Source organism: Festucalex cinctus, chromosome 7 (assembly GCF_051991245.1).
Source record: "Festucalex cinctus isolate MCC-2025b chromosome 7, RoL_Fcin_1.0, whole genome shotgun sequence".
Lineage (NCBI taxonomy): Eukaryota > Metazoa > Chordata > Actinopteri > Syngnathiformes > Syngnathidae > Festucalex > Festucalex cinctus.
In genome coordinates this window covers 7,731,834-7,750,000 of record NC_135417.1, presented here as the reverse complement: position 1 = coordinate 7,750,000, position 18,167 = coordinate 7,731,834, and the positions used below count along the sequence as shown (strand labels likewise).

The 18,167-nt window shown below is 40.5% G+C and overlaps 1 protein-coding gene across 1 annotated transcript in view; it reads right to left on the bottom strand.

Annotated features, from left to right (window-relative positions):
* The window catches only part of cadm4 (cell adhesion molecule 4), a 236,442-nt gene extending 220,851 nt beyond the window's left edge, over positions 1 to 15,591 (bottom strand). Inside the window, exon 1 of the mRNA XM_077527563.1 lies at positions 15,380 to 15,591. Within this exon, the coding sequence (XP_077383689.1) occupies positions 15,380 to 15,452 (73 nt within the window). The 5' untranslated portion in view covers positions 15,453 to 15,591. The remainder of the gene's footprint in view (positions 1 to 15,379) is intronic.
* Positions 15,592 to 18,167: the final 2,576 nt, after the last annotated feature.

Sequence of the window (18,167 nt, the reverse complement as noted above, 5' to 3'; positions counted from 1 at the left end):
TTTTTTTAAAAGCGAGCTGTCGTCATCTTCATTTGAAGAAAACCACGTCAACGTCTCTTACGGCGGAAAGTGTTGTTTGAAAATTACAGCGCGATAATAGCCTGATCACACTTAAAAGTAAACAACGGAAGCAAAAAAATAAATAAATTAAAAAAAATAAAAAATAAAAAATAAAAATAAAAAAAGACGCTCAAGAGCATTTCCCAGACAAAACTCTTCCCAGACCACTTTGCCGTTGTTGTGAGAGAAAAAAAAAATAAAATTCCATGTGATTTCCCTGAAGATAAGCATGCAGCCACCGCTGGCAATTCCCAACCAGCCACAATCTCATCAAAGGCAAACTATTTAGCCACAATGAATCTTTGCAAATGGCGGCTAGAAACGCTCGCTGAGACGAAGTCGCCTGCAGGAACAAGTCCAAATCTATCAGGAAATATTATCAAACAAGATATTGTCATATCGCAAATTATGTTAACGTTAGCTATAAACAGAAACTGGAGATCAGAAACAGTCAATCAGATCCATAATAAGAATAAATTTCTACATTTGCAGAGAAATCATTTCCATCTGAAATGGCAACGTTTCTCTTTCAATGCCACATGAAATATATTTCACAAGCAAAAAATGTTTTCCTCCGTTGTCTGCCAAGGTCTAATTTGTGATCATATCATACGAATGATTGACTAAAGTAGATGAAGTAAACGCTGCTTTCAAAATTGCCATCTTATTCGCTAGGGCTGCTCGATTATGGAACAAAAATAATAATAATAATCACGATTATTTTGGCAAGAAGTGAAATCATGATTATACAAATGATTGTTTTTCATTTAATTTAATTTGTTTTATAATTATGTAAGTTCCTTTTGGACCAAATAGAATTTATAATAATATACATTTGTAATATATATTTATTTATCTATGTTAGCAAAAACTTGTTGGAGTGCAGCATGTGCATCGTGCAGTAGGACAATCATTTCTTTATTTGTTGGGGTACAAAACAAGAAAATGTTTAAATGTAAAAAACAAAAAAAAATTAAGACAAACAAAATTCTTTGAAACACTAATTGTGCAAGTTCCTTTTGGATCAAACAACATTTCTGAAAATGGTTACTGTGTACTAGAGATAGACCGCTATGGTTTTTTTTGTGTATTTTTTTGTTTTTTATTTCAGGGCTGATACCGATACCGATTACCAGTAGCCATGGACACCGATAACCGATTTTTGGAGCCGATATTCATTTTCACTAAAAAGGGAAAATTTTGACATTTTGACATCTAAATTTGGAGAAAAAAAAATACAAACTCCAGCTCTTATTATTATTATTTTTAAGCATATGCTTATTGAGAAAATTTTAGGGTTAGTAAAATATTGGAATATTTTTTATTTTATTTTTTTTAATCTTAGTCAATAGACAACTTTTTTTTTTTTAATCCAATGAGTTAAATAAAAAAACAATTGTTTTCTGCACTAATAAAGTATTCCAAAATTTCAAATATCTGAAGTATTATTTATTTAATTTATTTATTTTTATTTTTTTTAAATTGGATCCATTATCAGCCATATGATTCTTCAAAATGGCCGATGCCGATATTCGTCAAAATGCTTATTATCGGCCCAGCCGATAATCGGTCTATCCCTACAATGTACATTTAAGCAACTCAAAAATTAGTATTAACACTTTTTTTACGATTATGTTGATTTTGTAATTGTGGTGTAATAACTGAAATTCTAACTTAATTTCAATTAATTACATTGCACTATTACATCACATGATGTGCTCCAAAAAGACAGGAAAAATGCCGATTAAGCTAAATAAAGATGACTTCACTTAAAAATGAACGAATGAATGTGACATCATGCACGCCTCATACTGAGACTTTTATGTACTGCATTGTAAACTGTTTTTTCTTTCCCGCTACCGGTTTGCGAACGCGCGCGTGCGTGCGAGCGGAGTGGAGTGCGTCCTTTTGTGACCTCATCCATCACGAGCGCCTGCGACGCTCTCAAGTGGTCCCCGAGTACCCCCCACCCCCCCACTCCATCTTCATCGCAGACCATCACCATCCATCTCGCCGCCTCGTGTTCCTTTTCCTTCCATTCCGCGCTTTTATTTTCCCTCTTCTGCCGTTTTTTGTTTTGTTTTTTCATCATCTGGCAGCCCAACCGCCGCCATTGTTCACTCGTTTGTTGGACTCTCCCCTCCTGAGCTTGCGCACCGTTTGCGCTTCACTGGCCTGCGACGTCTTCTCCTTGGCGACTCTCAACCCACCCACCCACCGACCCCCCCCCCCCCCCACTTCCTTGCTTGGTCCTTTTCTACACTGTCCAGCCAACCCGGCTCTGACCTCATCAGTCCGTGGCTGGCCCGAGCAAGCGCTATCTGCTCGGTCACTCTTCATCAGTCGGCCCTCGCAGACCTCCCCGGGGGGGGCGGCAGAGAAATTGGCCTTTAATGGACGCCTTCCACTTTGTGATCCGGGATGAGCGCCTCATTATAGTCCCGCCCCCTCTTCATTCCAGTTGACTAGAAAAGTACACAGATGCCGGCCCCTTCAATTTTCACAACTTGGCCTTTACAGCCCCCCAATTGGCCTCTCGCTTGTCCAATCACGGCATCTACAGTCTGGGGGGGTTGGGGGGGAAAAAAAAAAATCACCTGGGTTACCTGCGTTAACCGCGGGGCGACTGTCTCGCCGTGTTAGCGATTGCTGCAGAGACAGGTGTCACAACTGTGAGGGCGGCTGTTAACTCATTTGCTCCCAATAACGTGTAAATACGTTTTTTTTTTTAATGTTCTAAGTGTCCCAAGGACGTATTTATACGTTTTGGTTTTTTTTATGCTAGAGCATACAGAAGGCTCAATTGCAAAGAACGGTTGCAGAAATGGTCGTTATTACACAGATGGCCAGCAGGTAGCAGCAGAACAAAGGAGATCAACCAGGGCCATCTAGAAAAAAAAGCTCAATTACTTACAATTTTGAATAGATTTGTTAAAACTGATGAAACCTAGCTCTCTTCTAATGCTAATTGCTGCAAAACGGAAACAGATAGAAACACTTTTTTTCCCTGATGAAAGAAGAGACTTTAATCTTTCTTTTGGGAGGTTCCATGCTTTTATAGCAAGAGAACACAATATTCTGTGGGTCTTGCAAAATCTGTCAAAATCCAGGAAAACAGCCGGGAGCGAACGGGACTGCTTCTGTGAAAATGGCTGGGAGTGAATGAGTTAAACAAAGTGTCATGTGCTGAAAGGTTGGATCCCAAAGCGCAGACACAAATATGGTTTGAACTATTTATTCACATCGAGAGGCGGAGAACAAAACTTGACTAGACGGGAAACAAAGAGAGTTGCACAGAGGGACAGACGGCAATAATCCGGCAAAACACACACAATTCTCAGACTGCTCCGACAGACAGTGAATGGATCTGATTGGTTGTAGTAAGTGAAAGACTCAAGAATGACATCACATAGGTCCAGACATCACTTAAAGCAGGGGTGTCCAAACTTTCTCATTTGAGGGCCACATCCAGAAAATCCGAAGGACGCAAGGGCCACATAATGTTATGAAGAGAAATTGTGTTTAGTCCTAAAAATTGTACAAACAATTTTTGTGCTTTTGCATATTTAGAAAAATGCAATTTATTTGTAATATGGCAGTAGGGTTATTATAGTTTTGAAATTTTTCATTTTAGTTAGTTTTTTATTAGTTTTCGGGGTGGTTCTGTCAGTTTTTATTAGTTTAGTTATTTCAAAAAAAATGCTTCATTTTAGTTTAGTTTGTTAATTTCAGTATTTTTTTTTTTTTTTTTTTTTTATGTGTATTTACTTGTGCGCACTATTTAAAAAACCCACCATGGGAGCAACGTCATCTTTTGGCGCTTTTCTATTGGCTGCTGCTCGATGACGTCACTTCCGTGCGACACACTTTCAAACGTCATTATCCCGGTTGATATCAAAATAAATCTACTAAAAATCACATTTGAAATGCCACTCTTCTGAGGCGCTCCCCCTAGTGGCCAGCCAAGTAATTGCTCAATAAGTCATGGAGTCGTTCTCGTGGCTGTATATGAACTACAAATATCGCCATACTTGCGTAGGCGTGTCCATAATCTATTGGGAGACAAAGTATCACGATATCGATATATCGTCACAACCCTACATTACGTGCATCAATTTTCAAAAGATATCAAATAACCAAACAAATACTTGCTCACTACTTAGCTTGGTTTGGCTTGTTGGGCCAGCGAGAGAGCAGGAAGGGAAGCGCAAACGTCGACTCGGAACGTCATGGAAACAACTCGGGAATGCTCACCCTGTGTTTTATCAACACCCCCCCCCGCTTACCCTTCTATTCATCTCTGACAGACCTTAAACATCACTCAGCGTTGACCTCCAAAACGAAGACGCCGCGAAGCGGCGGGATTAGATGTTTACCGATTCCTCCCCTCTCGCCGAACACGACACAATCGGGTGACGGCTTGGAGGAGATCTGCTTGCTCAGGGGACGGCGGGGGTCACGAGTTTCGCTCGTTCCCTCTGACGCCCCAAAAGAAATACGAACCAAGTCGACGTCCTTGGCGTCCTACTTGGGGAAAAAAAAATAAAAACCCGAAAGCGTCAAGTAGGGGACGACATCGATCAGCGTTGGGTTGGGCGCGAGCTGGGGAATCGTAATGGCGAGGCGATGAGGTGGCGGCCATAAAAGCAAACGTCCGCGTTAGCGACGGCTTGATTAGCGACGCAACATTTCGCCGGCGCGCAATTAAACCGAACGCTCAATGGAGACGGGAGGCCTTTTTTCAATTAGCAGCTGATGTCCGTCTGCTGCTGCGCCCGTCAATCACTCGATCTTTTCTTCTCCACGAGGACCCGATTCATATCAAGTGAGCTGGAAGGACAGCGCCGATTGCAGTCAAAAAAAAAAGAATAAAAAATCTATAGCAGAGCATTGGCTTAACATTTTCATTTGCTCAGTGACCTCGCTCAAAATGCAATTTGCTCAAATGTCAAATCAATTTTCCCCATTGAAATGATTTGAAAGGCCAGTAATCTGTTTCATCCCCCCTCAAAAGAACACAAGTGGGCGGAGTTAATCAAGAAAAACAGAAACGTACCACGTATTGAATAATAAAATATAATTGATGAGAATGTAAAGATATAAACCTGTATTGTGAAGTGTCATTAACACACTGGCTCCCAAAAACGTATAAATACGTTCTATTTTTAACAGTACCATGCTCCCAAAGACGCATTGATACGTTTATGTTTTTTATGCTAGAGCATAAAGAAGTCTTTGATGCAGCCTCTGAACTGAAGAGAATGCTTGAAGCAATGGTAGTTATTACAAAAACGGCCAGCAGGTGGCAGCAGAGTATAAGAGATCAACCAGGGCCATGTTTTTCCCGACTGTTTTAAACAGATTTGTGAATAATGATGAAACTATTCTAATGCTAATTGCTGCAAAAACAGAAACGGATACAAATATACTTTTTTTCCTGATGAAAGAAGAGACTAATCTTGCTTTTGGGAGGTTCCATGTTTTTGTAGCAATAGAACAATATTCTGTGGGCCTTGCAAAATCTGTCAAAATCCAGTTAAACAGGGTGGAGCGAAGGGGGTTGCTTCAGTCAAAATGGCTGCCCGTCAATGAGTTAATTACTAGGGGTATACCGATTATCGGCCGGGCTGATTATCGGTGTCGATATTTGGCATTTTGTCAAATATTGGCAAAAATTGCCAAGAAAACAATGCAGATTTGTATCCCGTCCAATTGACATCTGAAAGTGCACCGTCCATGACTGCGTCTCTCCTTGCCCACGTGAGAGGGCATCACGGGACCTTATTGCTTTCAAATCTGGCTTGCAACATTCAGCAAAAAACAAACGAAAAATTGCATCTCAAAAAGCTATGCAACGGTTTCATACTTTTTTTTTTTTTTTTTTTTTTAAACTTCATGTCAAAGTCAAAAGTTTATGATTCACTGGCCGAATACGTTGATGAGCAATTCACATTAGATTTAAGAGTGGAATCTCTAGAAGTGGAATTCAACCTCGAGTGGGACATTTTGGCATTTTTCTACATCACACAAGCAATACATATTTCATTTTTGCTTTTTTTCTACATTTTTCATTCCTTTTTTATATGTGAACTAGACAAAGGAGACTTCAGGGTATTTTGTGGTTTTAAGGAAGACTTTTAGGTCTTAAACTTTTTAAGGCCAGCCCATTCGAATTTAAAAGCTCCGCCTCATTGGATATGATATTACACTTGGGAGTTATTGCGGCAATTTTTATCACAATAAATGATGAGATACAACATAAAATGTTTATTGTGTTTGGGCAGGGTAAAGTTTCATTTTTATGGAAAATCATATTGAAGATTTTAAAGACCCTTTCAGGACACCTGACACCAAAGGAAGTAGATGTGGTGACGAGGAAAGAAACAGAAATGGAACGGAAAGTAAAAAAAAAAAGAAAGAAAAAAAAAAAAAAAAAAAAAAAAAAGTGTTTTCTCAATATTCGTTCCAAAAACAAAAATGAAGGCAACGGAGAACGACTCGTTTTCTGTTTTCAGATTTTGTGCACAAATGGAAGATGGTGAAAATGGACAACGCGCGATTTGGGACGTTTTATCCAGTTTGGATATTTTCACTTGACGCAAGTTTAGTGACCCCGAAGCGATTTGTATTTTTGTTGAAGCCACAGGGCGGCCATCTTACCACTCCCATCTCGCGAGCAGATATGTATACGTACAGATTACACATATACAGCTCGTACGCTCTTAGTATAGGGTCGGGGGTGAATGTGGGATTGGTGGTTATTGGCTGGGTGGTAATTATTGTTTTTTTGTTTTTTTGTTTTTTTAACAAGTGTATGTGTTGCTTTGAAGACCCCTTTTTTCTTTTAGTGGTTATCCAGTGTTATATTATATAGATCAGTGCACGACCACGTATCACTTCCGGGTCACATTTGTTTTTAGAACTTTTTTTTTTTTTTTTTTTTTTGTACTTCCCGTTTTGTTTGGAAAAATATAGAGCCCATAAGGTGACATGGTTGGGGGAAAAAAAAAAAAAACAGTTTGTGTTAGTTTTTTTTTTCTTTCAACGAGTTAATGTATTTCCGGGTCATCTTCCGTGTGACCAAAAGCGACGAGGAGGGAGCGTGTATTTTCCCACTGCTTTGTTTACACGCTCCATCCTCGTCGCTTTTGGTCACAGGGAAGATGACCCGGAAGTGTTTACGGAGTTCCTAAGGTGACATGGTAGGGGGGGGAAAAAACAAAAAACAAAAACTTTTTTTTTTTCCCCCCTACCATGTCACATAGAAAACCGACTGAACAAATGACACACGGATTACTCGCACTTGTAAGAAATGTTGATTAGAACTGATGAATTCCATTTCCATTCCTTCCAATGGGAAAACAACTGGTTCCAATTAGAAAACGTTCTTTTTACACTTTTTTTTTTTTTTTTTTTTTTTAATTGTCATTGGCCATGTTCACACTGGCACGAACGGTTTTACGAACTCTTGCCGTGTCTCATGCCGACATCCGCAATTCCAATGCCCTCGCATGGAGGCTGGCACGGGATGACAACAAACAAACAGTCTTATCAATGGGACAAGCGCTCCAAAAAACAATTACAAGTCACATCGGACGCTACTGGGCAGATTAAGAGAGAATCCCAGAAAAAAAAAAAAAAAAAAAAAAAAAAAAAAAAACATCAGCGGCACTAAATGCCGCAGTGAGGACGTTGAGCCTCGTCTGAGTAATCGAGCCATAAAATCCTCCGGGGGGAATAAAAAGCCATCCCACAATGAGCTGTGAGACTCTCTCAGTCGCGGGTTGCAAAAACGCTCCAATTTGTTTATGGGGCTTGTCAGGAGCCTTTCGGATGCCATCGGTTGATCAAAATTCTTTGAGTCGAGTGACAACATTTTCAACAGTTTTCAAATGGAACAGACCACACAGGTGACCAAGACAGCACACCACAAACACAACAAAATCTCCACCAATTTAATAAAAAAAAATAAAACAAAACAAAAATTAAAAAAAACCTGAACTGGTTTAATAGTTACGATTGGCTGCGCCCAAACATTTGCCAACACTTATTTCAGATCAGTTAACGTTGTTAACAGCAAAGTACGATCAGTTTGGGATCATTCCGACCGGGGAAGAAGAATCCCTCAACGCACCTCACACCAGAAGATAATCGCTTGAGATCGTTCAAATTGGGGACAAAAAAAAAAAAAAAAAAAAACGATTCTCATAGGAATCATGATTCTCATTTAGTACAATTCAGATTTTAAAATTTCCTAAAATCAATTTTATACATTCTTGCCCTTGTTTGTGAACTGGGAACGCTGTTCATGTTGTACCCGATTTGGCCACTTGGGGTCAGTGTGGTTCCGTGCGGTCTGATACACAGTTAAGTTGCAGCCACATTAGAGTAGAAGAAGAAGTAAAAGTTATGCCAATATATATTTATTTTTTTGCAGCCTACGAAGCGCATATGCCGGTGAGTAATGTTAAGATGCTTCTCCATATACATTCCTGAAGTGTTTTCATATGAATAGTCGTTCTTTTGAAGGACAAAAGTGCTGCGATTACTGCGCTAATTAGCATTAGCCATTTGCTCATCGATAAAATGAAGCAGTAAATAGAAAGAAAAAAAAAAACTTTGACGCTTACTTACCAGAGAATAATCTGGGAGGGAAAATCCCTCTTTTAAAAAAAAAAAAAAAAAAAAAAAACACCACAGAATAACCCATCTTTCTTTGATTGCACTCGCGACAATATGCGACTTTCCTGCTTGAGGAAGCTAAAAAAAAAAAAAGAAGAAGAAGACAATTGCGTATTCCTATCAAGTTGCCGCCTTGAACTCGCGAGCAGCCGGCCAGCGGCGGCTCTCAGCCCCGAGAAGACCCCCCCCCCCCGCAACCCCCACCACATTCTAATTAAATTGTTGACAAGTTTATTTGTGGGCGAATTATCCCTCCAAGGTTTGGATCAAAGGATAAACCTTGGCTTCTCGCCGCAGTCTGCCGGCGCACCGCGAACAAAAGGCAGAGGGAAAGTGAAGGGATGGCAGTTTTTAAACTAACTGCTGATGCAATCTGACAAGCACCGACAATAAAAGGTTCCATTTGAAGTGTGTTGCTAACCAAAACAGCAGCGCTGAATAATCTATACGATATAAGAATATTCTCAAAGTCTGCTAAAATCACTGAAATCTCAGCTCCTGAAGCAGATAGAAACATCCGTCCGTCCGTCCGTCCATCCATCCATCCATCCATCCATCCGTCTTCAGAATAAACCGAGTGGTAGTTATTCGTCATCCGTTCCGTTACAAAGCCGTCAAAATTTTCAACATCCTCATTGTCTACAAAACATATTTATTAACAATATGCAAATTCAAAGCCCTCCCACGCCGTCATCGATCATGTCATTTATTTCATTACTCCCGCGACTGCGTTAGCCATGAATCGGGCTGGGTCTAAAATATCGATATCGAATCAATATTCTTTTTCATAGCCCAGTATCGATTCATAAAACCGTGAATCAAACCGTGAAACCGTGAAAACTGAACTGGTAGGAGGTGGTAATGAAAATGAGACAAGTAATTGAGAAGTAATCATTTTTAATTAGTAATTAATCTTTCTTGACTTTGATTCATCTTTCCTTTGATTTTTCCTCTGGTCTCCTGACCTTCTGAACGCCACAACTCTGGCGAGACTCTGAAGTATCTGTTTAAAGGAAAGGGTAATGGGATTTTTTTTAATTAGGTTTCAGGTGGACTAATGAGCACAAATTCATGTGAATTCACACGCATGTTAATATTGTTTAAAAAAAAAAAAAAAAAAAGCTCCATGACCTGGTAGGAGGAGGTACTGAAAATGAGACAAGTAATCAAGAAGTAATCATTTGTAATCAGTATTTCATCTTTCTTCACTTCGATTCGTATTTCCATCCTTTGATCTTTCCACTGGTCTCCTGACCTTCTTAACGTCACGACTCTGAAGTATAGTGTAGTATAGGTGAAGGGTCATGGGATTTATTTTTTATTTTTATTTTTTTAAATTAGGTTTCAGGTGAACTAATGAGTACAAACTTACACGAATTCACATGCACGTTTAAAAAAAAAGAAAAAAAAAAGGAGAGAGCAATAATGATGAGATGTTGAATCAGTAAGACTGTCGAATGAACAATTCTGAGCTCTCAAAAAAAAAAAAAAAAAAAAAAAAAAAGTGTTGCAAATAAAGAGCCCCAACCCCTCCCCATCTACCCAAAATGGCCTCCCCTATCTGCATTTGAGTAAGTGTCTGAAGTGAATTATTAAAAAAAAAAAAAAAAAAAACTGAAAATATTATTATGTGCATACGTCAATTTCTCCATATTTTTGCATAAGCGTATGCATGGGGGACACGCTATTTCTGCCATCATTGGTATTCAAATCTCATCACACAGAAAGCAGCAGAGTGTCCAAATAGAAGGCGTTGGGGTGGGTGGGGGGCGGTTGCGCCCAACCAAAAAAAAAAAAAAATTGATGCTTCTCATTGCAGGCATTCAAACAAACAAATGGAGGTGATTTCATGTGGAGAGTGATAAGCCAGGTACTAATGGTGGCACGAAATGGTGGCTGGGGAATACAGATGTTAGTTATTAATTGTGGGCGAGCAGAGGAGGCGGAGTCACTGGCATTTGTTTCAGCGCCGGGGGTGCGAAATTTTGGCCCCGGGCTTCGGCGTGCGCGCGAGTGTTACGCGCGTGCCTCCGGGCTGCCCTTTAGGCACACCGTCACGCAAGTCGCAGTGTCGTCTCCATCTTGTTGCCTCCGCAACACAACTTGCACGGCTCATTGCACACATGCGCAAACGTGCAACTGCCAATGTGCAGTCAACAGTTTTAATTGGAAAATACGTTTAAACGCATTTTTATGCTTTTTGGCCAATACGCCGAACGTACTTGTAATTAGGGGCGGGAACGATACAATATGCGATACCGCGATTATCGAGATATTGGTCAGGTAATAAATCTATGATTAACCTGCCATGCATGTCTTTGGAATGTGGGAGGAGACCCACACAGGCACGGGGAGAACATGCAAACTCCAGCCAGAAAGGACGGAGCCTGGACTCGAACCCGAGTCCTCAGAACTGGGAGGCAGACGTGCTAACCACCCCTATTGAGGGGGGGGGAGAAAGTTTTTGGTTGTATTTTAACCTAAAAAAATAAATAAATAAATAAATAAATAAATAAATAAATAAATAAATGTTAAAAAATTATTTTAAACCTACTAAGAATGAATAAATAAATAAATAAATAAATAAATAAAAATCTGAATTTGGGACTGTGGTTCCAGCTATCAGATTCCAGCAGTTGCTTGAAAATGCCTCTGGATCTTCACCCAGCCTGGCTCCATGTCAACACACAGCTCACCCACAGATACATTTTTAAAAAAATACGCTTATGGCAAAAGATTTATTTGGCGGTTTAATTTCACACTTGACGGGTAGCCAGACACTCCGGAGACCAAACTATTTGTACACAAGCAATTAAAAAGTACATTTCCATAATAACGTACGGCCCCTTAAGCGCTATATTGTTCTTTGGATGCGCCAAACTAAGAGAAGTTTTTGTTTTTTTTTGTTTTTTTTTATGCGACATAACAGAGACGGCTGCCAAGTCTTGCGTGTTGAAGACCCCCAACCGCATTCCCCCCCACATGCTCATTTCACTCCCTGCAGGTGGAACGAAAATCACCACCCGGCCCGTTTGTGTGTTCACCTCCGAGCTGCCATAAGCAAAAAAAAAAAAAAAAAAAAAAAAAAACTCAAGATTGCTTGTAATAATTTCCTCCTTTCCCGCATGATATAAATGCATATGATTCACAAACCTCCCCCCCCAGCAGGGAAAAAAAAAAAAAAACACGGCCAATTTCAGACAGATGTGCACACACATATTTTACATGAGACATAAACGCCTGCACGCTCATGCATATAAATCCTCACTGCATCACTCCTGGGGGCTCACACGCACGCACGGGAGGGGATCAATCAATACGCAAGCTATAATCGGGGCTCGCTTGGCATCAGAGCAGCCCATGTCGGGTCTCCCACCTGCACAACAGCAGCGGCGTGACAATAAGCAGCCTCGCACTTTGAACCAGCCCGGCAGGGGAAAACAAGCATCAGGGGTATTTCCGCCGCAGCACATTTCCTCAAATAGCGACCGCTTGTCGCGTGTCGGCCACTTCCGAAAAATAAACACATCCATCCCTCCTATAAATGCCCCCCTTTTATCCCATCAGAGATGAAAAATGGACAAAGTGGTCAGTATGTCCATTTGTAGCAGCTCTTGGGCATTAAAAGCTCTGTTGCTAACCAAAACAGCAGCACCCACCGAAGTACGTGGAACAGTTTTTTAGGTGAATCAATTGGGACGACTGATTCAGCTTTTGGTAAACTGCTACAATGTTGATCAAACATTAGCCACGTGCATCATTCAATTACGAAAAATAAACGCCTCGCTCAAATAAATGCCCCCTTGTTATAACATCAGAAATGGAAAACAGTCAAACTTGTCATTCACTCCATTCGTAGCAGCTCATTTTCACACACACTGACAAATGCTGTTCAAACAGTCGCCACGCGTGTGGTTCAGTTACAAAGAATAAATGCCTCCCTCAAAAAAATGTCCTCTTTTCCCTATCATAAAAGAAAATTTGTTAAATTTGTTAATCTCTCCATTCATAGCAGCTCTTTTTCACCCACTGACAAAGTTGTTCAAACAATAGCCACGTGTATCATTCAATTCCGAAAAATAAACGCCTCCCTCAAATAAATGCCCCCTTGTTATAAAATCACAAACGAAAAACGGTCAAACTTGTCATTCTCTCCATTCATGGCAGCTCTTTTTCACCCATTGACAATGTTGTTCAAACAGTGGCCATGTATTTCTTTCAGTTACAAAAAGTACGCACCTCCTTCAAATAAATGCCCTCTTTTCCCCATCAGAAAAAAAAAAAAAAAAAATGTTAAATTTGTGATTCTCTCCATTCATAGCAGTTATTTTTAACCCCCGTTGACAATGTTGCTCAAATAGTGGTCATGAATGTCATTCAACGATTAAAAAAAAAATAGACGCCTCCCTTAAATAAATGCCTTCTTTTCCCTATCAGAAAATAAATTCCCTCCATTCATAGCAGCTCTTTTTCCACACACTGACAATGTTGTTCAAACAAAATAGCCACAAGCATCATTCAATGATGAAAAATAAACGCCTCCCTCATATAAATGCAACCTTTTATCCTATCACAAATGTAAAACGGTCAAACTTGTCATTCTCTCCATTCATAGCAGCTCTGTTTCACCCACACCTGACAAAGTTGCTCATGAATGTCATTCAATTATAATAAAAAATAAATAAACGCCTCCTTTAAATGCCTTCTTTTACGAATCGGGTTGAAAAAAATGATCTCATCGACATATCCATTACTTGCAGACATCAAAGCATTAACTGCTAAGCCTGTTTGAAATCAACCAAAACAGCAGCACATCATTCCTCCATCCATCCATGCTTGTTTTTGAACATTTATTCCCAAAATTATTGGGACATCACACCGCTTCCCTTCCAAGGTGTTATCTGCTCATCGTCAACTGCTTCCGAACTCACCGGAGAGTGCTTCACAGTGCAGATGGACAATAACTTGAAGCAAGCTGTGAAAGCGACCAAAGAGTCCATCCTTCCTTCCATTTTCCAGGCACAAAACCGACACAAGCAACGAGTGTGGAAAACGCAACAACATATTCTTACGCCAACCTCACCTGAGGAGCCCATTCACAGCTTTGGGAGAGTTACTTGTACTTTGTTATTTTTATTTTTTATTTTTTTTTAAGTAGTCTGTTGCATGTACAATGGTATGTAATTTGAATAGTAACTAAACTGATATATTTCGATTACTTTTGGTTTAGTCAAATATCAAATTAGGGCTGGGTATTGCCGCCAACCTCGCGATACGATACGTATCACGATACAGGGCTCCACGATACGATACGTATCGCGATACATATCACGACACAGGGCCCACGATACGATACGTATCGCGATACATATGTATCCGAAATAAGACACTTTTTTTTTTTTAAACAAAATATAGGAAAATTGGTACACAGACACGTGCCATGTTAAGTTTATCAATAAATAAACGTTGACATTCTTCCTCTTCTTTCATTTTTCTTAGCAAGACACAGTGTCCAATCACCGGTGAGCTATTTTTGCATTAATTGAAGGCAATTAACTTCAAAGACGCTGCTGGTTTTTATTTTTTAGGTACAATGCAAGCCGCAAAGGCAAACGTGAACTGTCGATTTAAAGTTAACGAGCAATATCGATTCTGACGACTGCGTATCGATACGTGTGTTGTGATGAGGCCCGCAACGATATATTGCCGTATCGATTTTTTGAGCACACCCCTATATCAAATATTGCTGATAAAGACAAAATAAACAATATATTTTTTGTACTAAATGGACCTGTAATCTGATGGCATTTTTTATGTAAAAATAATACGATAGTTACTTTTTTAAAAATCCTAAATACATAACATGTACTCCCCAATCTTTCGGATTACTTTGCCTAGAAATACTTTTTTTTGTTTTGTTGCAGTTTTGATTTGTTAATTCCATAAACACAAAACCATCAAACAAAATGGAAAAACTAAGTACAACATATACTTATGACACCCGTATGTCGCATGTCGGGGTCGTCGTAAGCCGAGTAATGCCCTCCTTGTTGGCTTCTATACGCACACACAAGGAAGCCGATTCAATGTGCACACTTTGGTTTTTTGAAACATATTTTTCTCATAATATCACGACTCCTTTTTTTTCCCTCCAAAATGTGTTTGCAACTTGCAAACTCCAACACAAAAGGCAGAATATTCCAACATGACACCTCTCAACTGACGTGCTATAATCGCCACCACCAGAAATGCAACACCGGCTGTAACCAATCGTGCCTAATTGACTGAATTCTTGACGCCAATCACCAAAATGTCGCACGCCGACAACAACACTGCTGTTGTCGCCTTCCTGCTTACGTGCGCGCATGTACAACTGAAGCCGAACGATTGGAGCTCATCGAAAAGGTGCACAACCCGTCCTCGGTGTGCATCGGAATGAAATCTCCACCTTTCACTTTTTTTTTTTTCTTTTTTTTTTTTTCCCGTGCGTTCAAGGAGTGCAAGTCGCGACACACGAGTCAAGTGCAGTTGACAGCTCGCGCCAGGTTCTGCTCCTCAAAACGTAAAGTTGCACGCGGAGCAGAAAAAGAAAAACAAAAAGCAAACAAGCGAGCAAATAAACGAGCAAGCGTCTTACCGGTGTGCGCCAAGCAAATCACGGCGATGGCGACGAGGGGGACGCGGTACTTCCACACGGACGCCGGCGCCATGGTCGAGTATTCCTCTCGTCTTCTTCCTCTTTTTTTTCTTCCTCCCGGCGGCGGGTCCGCGTAATTCCTCTTGGCTGTTTTTGCAGGACGTTGGAAGAAGAGTCAGTTGACAGTCAGTCGCTCGCTCGCACCGGGAACACGCGCTCGCTCCGGCTGGGCTGGCGCGCACTCGCGGTCGAGGTGTGTGCGTGCGCGCGTCCGTGTGCGTCGACTCTTGTGGTTGAGCGCGCGCCCACGCCCACGCCCACTTTCTCTCCGTCAACCCGGTGACGGCTCGGGCCGGTTTTTCCTGGTGCTGACTTTTAATAACGAACCTCGCGCGAGCCCGGAAGGGGGAATAATTGGAATCGATGAGGTGGATTGATGATTGATCGGCCTGTGTTAATGTTGACAATGCAAAATAAGCAGGTGCTAGAGGTTAATTTTTCTTGGTGTGCTTTTGCAAAGGTGCATTAAAAGTGCATAGAAGTCAACGGTGACGTCATGTTTCCGACCCATAGGCGGTCAGCCAATTAAGAGCTTCAGCCCAAAGTGGTGGTCTGTAATAAAAACAGTTTTATGATTTGATTTTATTTTTTTTGTCTTCTGTTTGTTTTTATTTTTTTACCAAGTTATAAACGCAGCGTTTTTCAAAGCTGTATCTTTGGCGCCCTCCACAGGCCGCACCGTGAATAGCGTCAGCTCGCCCTGTCCTATCCAGTTCAGGGATCCTCGATTTACGACGCGGTTTGCGACCTAAGACGCACTTGTAGGGACGTAAATATGAAATAGATGAAACCAGAGTAACAATTTATGTAATTCTGTGTACTCAAAGTGTATCAAATCTGGTTTTGTCATTGAAATAAATGTCATTAATTATTCAAAGTAGCAAAGAAATGTAAAAAAAAAAAACACTGGCAAGAGGGTAAAAAAAAGACAAAAACAGAAACGTGCTTCACCATCGAAATGACCCAACAAGGCTTGAAAGAAAGTAAATAAATTGAAACAAATTAACAAGACAACGAGGCACAGGCACGACTGGCTGGAGGCAGCAAATTGATACACATGCACTGAACAGGATCGACAAGGACACAAGTGAAAACATGAAACAAAACTAAACATTCAAAACGTCCAAAAAACATCAGTCAAGATTTTTTGTATTTATTTTTTTACCTTTTGACATAAAAACATCTTGCGACATTTTTTTTTTTTAATGTTCAGCGCGCGATGAAGAGATGAGGACAAATCGTGACTGTTCACAATGTGCTGAGCATCTGACACTTCCTTGACAGGATAACAGAGGAGCCAAAATGGCGGACCGGGCGTAACCGTTGTAAAGTAACGCCTTAGGTCAAGTGTGCCTTAATTCAAGGACTCAATGTATATACAATAGGGATGTAACGATAACCTCGATATTGTGATATTAAAACTGCCACAATATCGTCGTCGTCATGTTCACGATATTTAAATGCAACAAATCAGTTAAAAAAAAAAAAAGTCAGTTTGATTTCCATTTGTGCAGTTATAGCACCCTCTGGTGGCTCGTTTTTTTTTTTTTAGTGCAATTTAATTTTCATTAGGGATGTTTTGGCCCTTCTATGTTTAGAATCCAAACTAAATGTCAGATGAAGGGGAACGTAATATGCGTGTGAACCGAGTCAATATGCGGAGGAACTCAATGTGTGCGTGCATAAACAACATAACATAATAATAAAACATAATAATAATAATAACATGTTTTGTTTTGGGTTTTTTTTAGTATGAGCTTTTTTTTTTTTTTTTTTTACAATATTTTGGCCTTTTTTAAATATCACCAACCTCCCCACAATATCGCCATAATTACCGTATCGTGAGCTTCATATCGTGATATCGTATCGTGACATTTGGATATCGTTACACCCCTAATATCAAATAATGTTTTACAACAATGCTGAACTATATTGACAATTTAGTATGTACTAGTGGATGGATTTATAATGATTGTAGTTACAAAAAAAAAAATGTCAAAAATTATTGGAAACCTTTTATTTAAATCATTTCAAATTTCTAGTCCCCGATCGTAAAATGGCTGCGAGTACCGATACCTTAAAATAAGATTGGTATTGGCATGATAAAAAAAAAAAAAAAAAAATGGTATCAGTAGTCACCTATCATAGGGTGATACCACCTCTGCCTCAATTTGAGCCAGGAAAAACCCTGTGCATGCAGCTAGCTGTAACGTGCCTGCTCAAACCACTTGGCTGTAAAGTGGAGATTTTGCATTCAAGTGAATCATATTGAACACAAAGGGGCAAATGAGCTCTCCCGTGATGTTCTCGCGTGCCCCGCTTGGTTCTAGCGACCCTCACTTGTCGTTCCCTATTGATCCTTGAGGTCTGTAAGTGGAACCCACAAGAGACCACCGTGCGGAATCTTTTTATTGTCGCCACATCATCCCTCATTCCTTTCCTCCTCGTCATCCCCTCTTGTGAGTATTTGTTCCTTTTTTGGCAGGGAGTCGTCCCCCCCAAAAAAAGCAGATGGGTCATTGTCAGAGAGTAATGAGTGGCAAACACCTGCTCGGGCGCGCTCAACTCCCTCTCCTTCATCCCCAGCCGCGTGCCACAGCATATGCGGCGTGCGCACACAATACAAAGTGAGCGTGACGCCGGCAGCTTTGGCAAGCGACGGCGGCGCCGTTAACGCGAACCCCGAGTCTCCTGATGGGCCTCTGGTCGGAACCGAGGCTCGGAAAGG